The sequence below is a fragment of the Nyctibius grandis genome, chromosome Z (assembly GCF_013368605.1).
Source record: "Nyctibius grandis isolate bNycGra1 chromosome Z, bNycGra1.pri, whole genome shotgun sequence".
In the NCBI taxonomy this organism is placed as follows: Eukaryota; Metazoa; Chordata; class Aves; order Nyctibiiformes; family Nyctibiidae; genus Nyctibius; species Nyctibius grandis.
The window spans coordinates 99,919,200-99,931,351 of record NC_090695.1 but is presented as its reverse complement, the minus strand read 5'-3'; the positions used below and the strand labels follow the sequence as shown (position 1 = coordinate 99,931,351).

Below are 12,152 nucleotides of genomic sequence, written 5' to 3'. Positions count from 1 at the left end.
TATAGTAAAATGCTAAATCACAAAATTATTACTGATGTTTATCAGTCTACAAATAATTTATTTTTCCTTGAACACTGAAAAAGCAACAAGACATCCATGCTGTAGACAAGTATTCACCCAAATGACTCACTTAACAAACAAAACAGCAGGACTGATCTTTCCAGCAATTTCATTGGGAGCTATCACAGACTCTGCAAAACACGAAGGAGTAATTTGTGGATACCACACCCAAACTAGGAAATGGAGTATGGCCTGTCTCCTTTCTTTCCTGTTCTCTGTTTATTGGTTAAATATAAAACTCCTGTATACATGATGCTAATGATGTAGAAGAAAAAAAATGAGAAGAGCTGACTTCCAAATGGTTTCAAGAAAAGATTAATTGGAAGTTCAGTCTTAAGTTTGAGGTCCAAGCTGAAAAATAGCCTTCCTGATCCTATGAGCTACCCAGATGGTGCAGCGTGCCTTCTGGTAAATGCTACAGATATAAGAAGTGATAATATAGATAATACCAAAATACTATCAGGTTAGAGCTTGCACCTCAAAGACTGATTCTGAAGAATGGCTGCGTCATCTACACATACCAGTATTACAACACAGACAGCAAATTCAAAGAACTAAATCATTACAGAAGACTAACTTCCCAGCTATAGAAAAGAACACAGCTGCTATCTGTTAACAGTAGAATCAAGTTATTCCTGAATGTGATAATCAAGAGATTTCTTAAAAAAATAGTCACTGAGCCAAGAGGCAATGACAATATTCTTTATTTTAATTTGATAAAGAACGAGTACAGGAAAACATTCAATAAGAGAAGATAATGTTGGATAAAGTGAGTATTAATTCAACTTAAATTAAAATATGTAAAAAAAGTAATGCTGAACTAATGTTATTAACATCAAATAAGTAGACTGAGGAATGAAGGCAACTGATTACCACTATTAAATAAATAGACTGAATTTGATGATACAAGACTGGGAGGAATGGCTGATACACCCAAAGGCTGTGCTGCCATTCAGCGAGACCTGGACAGGCTAGAGAGTTGGGCGGAGAGGAACTTAAGGAAGTTCAACAAAGGCAAGTGTAGGGTCCTGCACCTAGGGAGGAATAAGCCCATGCACCAGTACAGGTTGGGGGCTGACCTGCTGGAAAGCAGCTCTGCAGAGAAGTACCTGGGAGGTCTGGTAGACAAGTTCCCCATGAGGCAACAATGTGCCCTTGAGGCCAAGAAGGCCAATGGTAGCCTGGGGTGCATTAGGAAGAGTGTGGCCAGCAGGTCAAGGGAGGTTCTCCTCCCCCTCTACACTGCCCTAGGGAGGTCACACCTGGAGAACTCTGTCCAGTTCTGGGCCCCCCAGTTGAAGAAAGATAAGGAACTACTGGAGAGAGTCCAGCAGAGGGCTACAAAGATGATTAGAGGACTGGAGCATCTCTCTCTTGAGGAGAGGCTGAGAGCGCTGGGTCTGTTTAGCCTGGAGAAGAGAAGACTCAGAGGGGATCTTATCAATATTTACAAATACCTTTGGGGCAGGTGTCAAGAGGATGGGGCCAGAATCTTCTCAGTGGTGTCCAGTGACAGGAGAAGGGGCAATGGGCACAAACTGTGACATGGAAAATTCCATCTAAATATGAGGAAAAACTTCTTTACTTTGAGGGTGACAGAGCACTGGAACAGGCTGCCCAGGGAGGCTGGGGAGTCTCCTTCTCTGGAGACATTCAAAACCCAGCTAGACGTGACCCTGTGCAACATGCTCTAGGTAACCTGTTTTAGCAGAGGATTGGACTAGATCATCTCCAGAGGTCCCTTCCAACTCTAACCATTCTATGATTCTGTGAATGTCATTATGAAGTGAATAAAATGAGTGCTTTGAATCCTCAAGTCAGAGGTACAAAAGCTGTATGGAATTTCCATTTTAACCACAAAACTGGATGAGAGTCAGAGCTGGAGCAAAGGAGGGAAAGGATCACAGGGTATGTTGAATGAAAACTCCTCTTTCAGTGCAGGCATGCTGCTAGTTTCTGTAAAATTAAAAACTAGACCTAAAATTAGGTGAGATGGTAACACTATCCTCACCAAACTGGCTTGACTATCAGTAGGAACTATGTTCAACACTACCACAAAGGCAGCACAGCTAATGGAAACCAGCAGACAAAGACTAAGATGACTGCAACTGATGTGGAAGCAAATCACCATCAGTTCAGGAACAGGAAATGAGTTAGGTAATTGTTACATCAGAATTTTTAAAAAATTGGCAAATAAGACAGATGTAGTTAGCAAGTACTTTTAATGAAGCTGTCATGTCAGAAGTAGTACATATAACTGAGGTATATTACATACAGCTCACATATTCTACTCCACTCTCATGTGACCCCACCTGCAGTGCTGCATCCAGCTCTGGGGCCCACAACATAGGAAGGACATGGACCTGCTGAAGTGGGTCCAGAGGAGGGCCATGAAGATGATCAGTGGGCTGGAGCACCTCTCCTATGGAGACAGGCTGAGAGAGTTGGGACTGTTCAGCCCGGAGAAGAGAAAGCTCCAGTGAGACCTTATAGCAGCCTTCCAGGACCTGAAGGGGGCCTACAGAAAAGCTGGAAAGGTACCTTTTACAAGGGCATGCAGTGACAGCATGAGGGGGAATGGTTTTAAACTGAAAGAGGGGAGATAGATTAGATATTAGGAAGAAATTCTTTCCTGTGAGGGTGGTGAGACACTGGCCCAGGTTGCCCAGAGAAGCTCTGGATGCCCCCTCCCTGGCAGTGTTCAAGGCCAGGTTGGATGGGGCTTTGAGCAACCTGGTTTAGTGGAAGGTGTCCCTGCCCATAGCAGGGGGGTTGGAACTAGATGATCTTTAAGGTCCCTTCCAACCCACACCATTCCACAATTCTATGATATGTTTCAGAAGAGGAAAAATAGTTTATTCAGGCCCCTGCAAATCCGCTAATTAACCTGTCTGTCACTATTTAAAGACAGAAAAAAAATGGATAAAATTGAAAGTACATTTGGCAAAGGCACATCATGGTGGACTCACCATATAACTTTGATAAACCAAAGGTCCTTCTCTAAAATGGAAATGTGGTCATTCTAGTAAGGACTTCAATAAAGAATGTGGTAAGATTCATTAATTAAGATAATGAAGAACATGCCTCTTACCAATGTTACATATCTGCTGTTAAATCGACTAACGGAGAGATGACAACAGATGATATGAAAGAGGAAGGTAGCAGACAAAATTAGTAGCAGAACTCAAGGCTCAGCATTGTGACTTATTTTAGCACTTTCATTCATAGCTTTGTCAAAAGTATGGTAGCAATACTAAGCAGGAAGACACCTTTACTACAGAAAAGGACTGGAATATGATGGAGAAGAAATTACATGATCTGAAATAAATCTGGACTGTAAAGTCTCTAGTAATCAGGACAGTGAAGTTCTGGAGCAGCATCTCAAGAGTAGAGATAGCTGACACCTATTTAGTATAGAGATGTAGCTGGTCAACTTATGATAGGGAATGTATGATATGAAGCTTGCAACAATCCTGGAGTCAGTATTCTAAGAATTCCTTTCCCAGTATGGTCTTGAGATGCCTTCAATAACCTTCATAATTGGAAGAGAAATTAGCAATTGCTTGAACAGTCTTTGCTTATATCTTACTAAGTATTGAACTTTCTAATGCAAGAAATTACATCCTGCAGTGAATTCTTCACGTCCCTTCAAAGGTCCCAAAATGAAAACAGATATCCAATGTTGTACGAGCAGCTTCTAGCATAACATGTCTTTTCAATATCATGTTTGTTTCCACTGTCACATTTAATATTTTCATAGTGTCGCATAAGAATCAAATCTCAGTAGACTGCATGGCACTGCTCTCTTCCCTAGCATTTCACTCTCATGCTCAAGCATCCAACAAAGTTACAAGGACTTTGCCTACAGAGGAATCTAAAATCACCTTGTTTTTCTGGAGTGTCTTACTTCAGCCACTAGGAGAGTTTTCTGCTCTTTCCACCTCCTCCTGACCTACTCAGTTTCTCTTAGTTATTTGCAATAAAGCTTTTTAAACTATACTTAAGATAGAAATTTGTCCCAAGTTATTGAGTAGCAATTACTACTGTGACTTCATTGCCAATCCAAGAAGTGAGGTAAAAAAGAGAACACATTTATTTATGCCCAAATCCAGAGAATATTAATTTTTCATAAGCAGTACAAGAAAAATGCCTATCAGTGAAAACCACAGCAGTACAAATAACTACTTCTTAGCAAATTTTGTTTTGCTTAAGCAAACACCTCAACGACTGGAAGTGTTGAATGAAATGTCACATGTTTTTTCATAAATAATATCTTTAATCGATACTCTAATCCATAATAAATTTGAAATCACCAAAAATAAGTAGAAACATAGTTCTTACCTCAGGATGAAACTGTTGCTCTGTACGAGAATGACAATATTGACAGCTATCCCCACTTTCACACCTTGAAGGTTCACCCCATTCATCTGCATGTTTTACACTTGGGCAAGGGGTGGACCTAGAAAAAAGTGATGTCCAGAGCATGTTTGTATCTACTTCCTAGCAGAAGTCTCAAACAATTTCCCACTAAATCTCAGAATCTTAGATTCTGGGACCTATAAAGTTGCAAATTCTGAAACACTATGACTTTTTGGAAATTCTTTGACAGAAAAAATGAGCTAGTAGGATTCTATGTATCTCCTGTCTAATGACATTTATTCACAGTTCTGAGACTGTCAAGCAAAGCCCATCAATTCTAAACCTTCTATCACTGCATGAAAAACCACCAAAACCAATGAAGAAACCACAGTGTATGAGAATGATGTAAAATGATGTAATGATGAATGATGTAATGATGAAAAGTAAGAGAGGCAATGCATTAAATTTTAGGTCCTAAAAATATTGCTCAGAAATGAAAATTATAGAACAAAACCAGAAAAAGAGAGAAATTATAACTGATCTTTTCATAACAAAGAAGGTTCGACCTAGTGCTTCAATTTTTGCTAAGAATTATAGACATTGTTTTCATTCTTCACAAGACAGAAGGATACTTCCATTACAGCTTCATAGTTTCTGTTTTCAGAACTGTTTGATCATTCTGAACAGATGTTTTTTTTCCCCAAAAAAATTTTAGCAAGGCTATTGGGAAAGATGTGGTTTTATTCCATTAGGAATATTCAATTGCATTATAGAAGAACCCAAACAGATCAGTCCATTAACAACTGTCTGACTGACCAAAAAGTCTATTCTTAATATGTATTTATGTACCTGTATTTGAATTTTCTGGGATTTCGTCTTCTATCTCGACTATTGTGATAGTGTGGACATGCATAACCCTGGCGGCAGAGTCTGGGTGGCTTGGTACATTGTTCTGTCTTGTAGCCAGCTAATACAAAATTTGTGTCTGTAAATAGATCAACAATTAAGAGAAATAAACAACTAATTTTTGCATTCAGAGTGTCTTTAGCGAGCTTAGGTATCACACTGCTTTTTGTAAAAAAATTATGATTCACATGCACACAAATGATCCCTCCATTCTTATCAACTTAGACCAAGTCCTGCATTTTTAAAACGAAGTCTAGCACACTTAGATGCAAAGCAATCTTCAATGCTTTTATATTCAATAGCAGTATTACAAGAAAGTACACAAATAAAGCACTAGGAATCTATGGGTAGAGAAACTACCTGGAAATTCTCATTATATACATTGAACATTTTGAAAATGAATACCTGAAAATACATTATTCGTTTTAGTAAGACAAACACTAAAGACTTATACAATTCTATACGTGGATTTCTCTTAAGTTTAGTGTTGACAGTCCTTATTTCACCAAAACTGCTTTCGTGTTAAGGTATGTTAAGGCTGCCCAGTAAAATCTTCCTGGACAAATTCTAGAGCCTCTTCTCTACCTTTGCCTCTGTCTCTACATCTTTGGTTCCAGGAAGGAGGAACTAGATGACAAACAAGGTTTTGTCTAGAAACAGAAAAATTCAGAAAAACAATGGAGCGAGTAAATAAATTAGAAGGTACAATTTAGCTAACAGCAAGCATGGGTTTGTGAGGAGTAAATCATGCAAAACCAATATAACTTCTTCCTAAAGTGGGAAAATGGATGTAGGTAAAACAGAAGCAGTCAATGTCATCTATCTTGACTTCAGCAAACCTTTTAGCCTGAGATGTTCTCAAAAATGAACTGCACAATACTAGTCTTTTCCACAAGACTCCTGAAGGATTTGTGGAAAACTAGATGAATAAACATTCTCAAAGAGTCATTAATGATGTACTTTCAAACAGCAAAGATTATTAATCAGAGTATCACACGTAGTCTATTCTTTGTTCAGTCCTTTTCAATAGTTCCATCAAAGACTTAGGAAAATAAGGCTAAAATAGCTGGTTGGATGATTTTCAGTCCCCAGAAACTATGTGCAATCTTACTATATTTACAGGTATTGACAGAAGCCATACAACATTATATAACACAGACTGTCACAATGCAAGGAATGCAATAAAAGTGCTTGTAGTTAGTCAAATTTACTTTTTACGTCAAACATCCGATATTTTTTGATCTAGAGCTGACAATTAAGCTCTACACATTATTAGTAGTTAAATGGTTGGAACTCGCCCTATAGTAGATTTAAAAAAGACAGAGGGGACAATTATCTCCCCTTGAATTCCTTACAGGCAGCATCTTCATGTAACCTCTTCCTGTGTTACTTCCCCACATGAATTCTGTGGAATTGTATCCAGCAGCCTTTTCTAAAGTAAAATTTGGGCAAGAGCTCTAACAACATCTGATTAATACTGACATCTTTGGCTACATAATAAGCAAGTCTAAACCAAGAACATGAGAACCAAGTTTTAAAGCCTTAAGAAAACTAGGGCAATTGGATTCACTTTAAGAGATCTAACATAACGCTTTCAAGGCATTCTTGTATTTTAATATTCTGCTCCAATTTTCTGTTTAATATTCTACTCCATTCCTGTATGTCAAGCTCAGCAAAGAGTAATGGTCCATTAACTAGTCTATTAATAATTCAAAAAATGAAGACTCTAACCATTACTACTACTTAGCACATGACAGAGCTCCCACTGACTTTTCAGAACATTTATTCAATTGACACAGATTAGCAACACTTGTATCAAGTAAACTAAAGAAGACCTATTAAAGTTTTCAAAACAAAACACTTTCAAAATGCAATCTGAATATAAATATGACAGACAGTACAACTTGTTCACAAATACCTGTATTACTTATATAAACCAATTCTTTACTGTGTTAAAAATGCTTTTGAACTTCTCCCAGATGAAGACCCAGGATCAACAAATTGGATCAAACACCAATAAAGAAACAGAGAAAGGAGACAGGCTAACGTTACCCTGCCATCTTGGATCTTCACTAAGGATCTTCTCAATCATTGCCTGGCTTGCCAAAATTCCTGGCTGCAGATCTGGAATGCCTTCACCACATCCTAGCTGCCCATTCTGTAAGGTTTCCTGTGCCTGAAGTTCTCTGGAACGGGGGAAAGAAAATAACACTGCTAAACTGTATAGCTACAGTAACCCTATCTGTCGCAGGTATAATCCTGTCCAAGTCTATCAAAATTCTGTCATTTAATCCAGCTCTTAACAAGCCCAAATTGTAAAAAAAAAAAAAAAATAAATTTACTGTATTTCAAATCATTACTCGTGCTGAAGCCTGCAAACAATCGTAAGGAATAACCATGTCATACAAATCAAAGAGAACACATGAAGGAATGCTGGCATTATGTACACAGACAATGTTTGTACCAGCAATGCCCATCTGCACCTCTGTATGCTGGTGTGCTGACATTTTGAATATGCTATTAATTTCTGATATTCCACTGCCACATAGGACATGGTAGAACTAAAAAAGATACAGAAAGGGCAAAAAGAGTGATCAGAAACACAGAACTCCTCTATGAAGGAGAACTAAATACCATCAGACTCTGCCTTGGAAAAGTTATGACTGAAGGAAGGTAGAAAATACAGCTATTGAATACTACATCATGTAAAAGGAGCCAAAGTACTTTTGGTTCACTGCAAGATTTTGCAAAAAAACGTTTGTCAAGACATTCAGAAGACCTAGTAACAAACAACAGTCATGAGGAAATGGAATCTCTTCTGCAAGAATTTACAACTGCTTTGCAAGTAAGCAACCACAAGCTTGCTGAAAGATCAGAATGACTACTACCAAACTAAAAGGTATTTTATTAGTGGTATGAAACCTCTACCAAAAATCTGAGACAATCTTATTACACCATTTTAGTAAAATTAAGCTGTATAGAAATTCAACAATGGCAAATCAGTACAAAAGATTTTTTTAAAAAAAGACACTATAGCATAATTATATTAGGCAGACTTTGAAGCAATGGAGAAACAAGGTGAGTAATCAAATACCAGAGGTGTATCTATAGTACTCTATGAGAATCAAAGGACTCTACCTTCAATTGGCACTGCTTTCTCTAGACACAAATATTCACGGAGCTTACCTCCTATACCAAAATACTCCTACTCAGAATCTATGGAGAGGAGTTTGAAAGATGTGGTGGTTTATAATGTAACTAGTTGCGACATCATTTACATATCATTTCAAGAACTTCCCAGACCCCAAGTATCCTCCAAGAAATAAAATCTTAAAGGGAAAGGAAGACAAGACAGACCCAAAGCCAAGTCTAAAACCTTTCAAACAGTCAAAATATTCCTCTTACAGATTCGGAAAAGGTGCAGGCAATGAGAAGGAAAACAGTCCCTAGAGAGTGCTTTTTCTTTAAGGTGGATGTGCAGAAGAACAAGGCTATTAAGGGGAATAAAGTTAATGTCTGAATCAGTGATTATACTGTTATTTCTCTGCTCTTTACTTAAAATGAAGAAACCCTAATATCTGTGTCCATTGTAGAGCAAAAAGACCAAAGAAAAAAACAAGACCTGATTGTTTGGACTTCCTTATGAGTGCTGGATGCCTGAAATCAGGAGAAGCAATGGCACACGACTTTTTCACAAACACCAAAGAAGTTTGAGGCAGCCTCCTTGTAGGTTCAAGCCGTTAAACATAGACTCCTACCACAAATGTCTTCAGATCCTTCCGACACTTTATATGTAGCCGATCACCAATAAACAATCATGTAACACATTAAAAGACATTTAGAGAATGAAGCTTAGTTTCAGTCTTGCTATACATTGGTTCCTCATTCTAACACAATACAAAAGATTACAAAGATACTAAACATTCTGTATTCAGATCGATGTGGCATCGTGTTGTGTATGCCACATGAGGACAGTTAAAAAAGTAGAAAAAGAAAATGGACAGATGTCTTGCAGAAGCAGCATCAGCTAGCGAACTGAAGAAAGTCTTCTGGAAAGAAAAGCTATATGTAACTAACCACTATTATGACCAGGCAATGCAGCAGTGAATTCTGGGGCAAAATATGAATTTAAATAATTATGAAATTGCTTAAAAGGCACTAACTTTACTAAAATTATTGTGAAGGGAGAGCTAGCATCTCCCAACAGATGGCTGGGAATAAGGTATAACAAAGGTAAGAATGTAATATAGCAGCCATACCAGCTCAGATCAAAGGTTCATCTAGCCTGGAATCCTGTCTCCAACAGTGGCCAATAGCAGATGCCTAGGGAAGAGTATAAGAATAGGGCAAGCGTATAGTGATACTTCCCCAGAATGCTCTTCCAGCAGTAAGAGATACCTTGTGACCCTCCAAGGTTTCAAAGCTCTCTAGGAATTGGTAACCTTTCCTACTGAGTATATACGGACCACTTTCTGTAGCAAGAGTTCCCCTTCCGCCCATTTATAACACGTCCCAACAACATCCTTATCTCCCAGCTTTGGCTACAGCTAAAACTCATACGTACCACTACCCTGATTCACAAAGCGCCTTCTTTTGACAATAACTTGATTATACGTTAGAGAGGCAGAAAACAATACCGATACCTTACACATGAAAAAATACAACATAATTTAAAAAAATGCAACGTCAGTAGGCCAAATGTCAAACATACAAGCTGAGAACCTGAAAGATGGCTTAACAAAATAATAAATTTGTGAACGTAAAAACCACATGCAAATTTACAAGGCACAAATGACAAAAGGCAGAGTATCTGGTCTTTTATCAGTCATAAGCATTACACATATGGCTCTTGAAATTGCAAGTTACAAAACCTTAGTATTTCCCAGAATGCTTCTATCTGCTATTGTGGTGCACAGTGAATAGTATTCTTATGTTTACAGTTACAGAAGTAAGTATATTTTTCATGCAAAGCATATTGAATTTTCTGGTATGTGGTTATAACAGACATGTGGTATTTCCTGCTAATTAGGCCAAAGAATTTGAAACAAGACTACCTTATATCACATACTGGTGGTCTAAGGTCGTGTGGACCATGAGCAAAGGCACAGTGAATTCCATTCTTCACACAGTGACCCCGGGCATCTGTTTCATGAATACATGTTCCAGTCTTGTAATATCTGAGATGATACTTCCTTTCTGTATCCCCTGTTGTTCGATGCAGGTAAGGGCAACTACATAATAGAAAAAGGAAAGTTAGAGCATTGCTTTGAGTTTTGCTCTTAATAATTTAATTCTGAATTATGCTACACCTCTTATTAGCTTATAAGAAGTAACTTTGCAGGATTCTTCAAATAAGTTGTCCCAAACAAACTACCATCACAGATCAGCTTCAAAATGGAAAACATTAATCTATTCCTTAGTCTCTGCTACAGTTATAAGAACGTATAGCAAGCTGACTTACAAAGATATTATTAATAAATCTAGTAAGCACCCCTGTAAACAAAAACACCATCTGAGCTAAGGAATGACATCTTCCATACTGATACAAGCTCAAATCATTTCCACACTAAGAGGTACAAGAAATTATTTTTAATGTTATCGTCACCTAAAATCAAGGGATACTTGAAGCATGGTGATTTTTTTCTTCCTGCCTGCTCTTTACAGACACAGAACTTACTGAACAATCTAAAATGGAAATGGGGAAATCTGAAATGACTCTTTATTAAAAGGAAAAGAAAAATTTTTACATCAGCAATACGTCTTTGCACATATACTAACCATCTTTCAGACACAACTATGTGAGTTACGGTCTATACTTTAAAATGGCTAGCATCATGTACTGATTATAATTCCAACTACCAATAGTAAACAAATTTTTAAAAACCCACAAAAATATATACACACGGATGTCCGTTCTCTCCCGGTTTATTTCAGCGTAATTAATTTTAGTCTCTGCTGCTTTTGAAAAAATATTAATCTCCAAAAACTACTTTCTCCCATCCCAAAGTAAAAAGAAACTGCACCAAAAAGCTTAGAGAGTGATACAGAACAACATATGAAAAGTCCCATGGAAATATTTTACTTTGAATGGAAGGAGAATAGCGAAGCACTAAGTAGACTTTAACACTCATAAGAATTTATGCTGGCTTAAGCTTCATTTACTATGTTCTAAAAAGGTTACTTAGAAACTAGACTAAACAAATGCAATTGTTTGCAAACATCTACAAGTCTGGGAGTTATATATTTACATCAAAATCACACATTTTTTTCCCCCGCTATGCTAAACACCTGCAGCTTCTGCTGACTTCCAGGAACTGATACTGTTTATGATTTCTGAGAATCAAGTTGCTTCTTGGTAGGAATTTAAAACCAGCATTCTATTAAACAAGATAAATGGGCTGCAGCTAGGGATGCATACCTATCTCTTTAAATTCCAGCAGAATTAATTAGTGGGAAGACTATTTCTTGCATGTAGACAGCTACATCTATTTTCTCAGTGGAAGATGGAACACAGTCTACACTCAGGACCTGAAAGTAGTTCTTTCACACTTCTTGGCTCTACATGGAAAGACAGACAGGATGCAAACTTTGTTGGACCCATTACAGTGCCTCAGATGAACTTTGTGAGAAATTCTTTGTGATGTGTGAATAGCACTGACATAGCCCTCCTGTTCTGCTAGAATTGCTACTGATATGGAAAAATGAGAAAACCCACGAGTCAATCAGATACTTTTGCCAGCACTAGTCCTGTACAGAACTCTAAACAAGAGGAAATGCAATCTGAGGCTATATTTTTGTTATTGCTAACTGTCCCACCACTAGCAGAA

At 37.7% G+C, this 12,152-nt stretch overlaps 1 protein-coding gene across 9 annotated transcripts in view; it reads right to left on the bottom strand.

Annotated features, from left to right (window-relative positions):
- UNKL (unk like zinc finger) overlaps positions 1 to 12,152 on the bottom strand; it is a 58,150-nt gene that overhangs the window by 39,327 nt on the left and 6,671 nt on the right. For 6 of the 9 annotated variants that reach the window (XM_068422590.1, XM_068422588.1, XM_068422589.1 and 3 more), the window contains 4 exons: positions 10,380 to 10,556; positions 7,378 to 7,511; positions 5,269 to 5,404; positions 4,402 to 4,519 (listed from right to left, as the gene is read on the bottom strand). In XM_068422590.1, coding sequence (XP_068278691.1) covers positions 4,402 to 4,519; positions 5,269 to 5,404; positions 7,378 to 7,511; positions 10,380 to 10,556 — 565 coding nt within the window. Of the gene's footprint in view, positions 1 to 4,401; positions 4,520 to 5,268; positions 5,405 to 7,377; positions 7,537 to 10,379; positions 10,557 to 12,152 lie in introns of those variants that run through there. The other 3 variants (XM_068422595.1, XM_068422596.1, XM_068422594.1) reach the window with 2 other exon arrangements.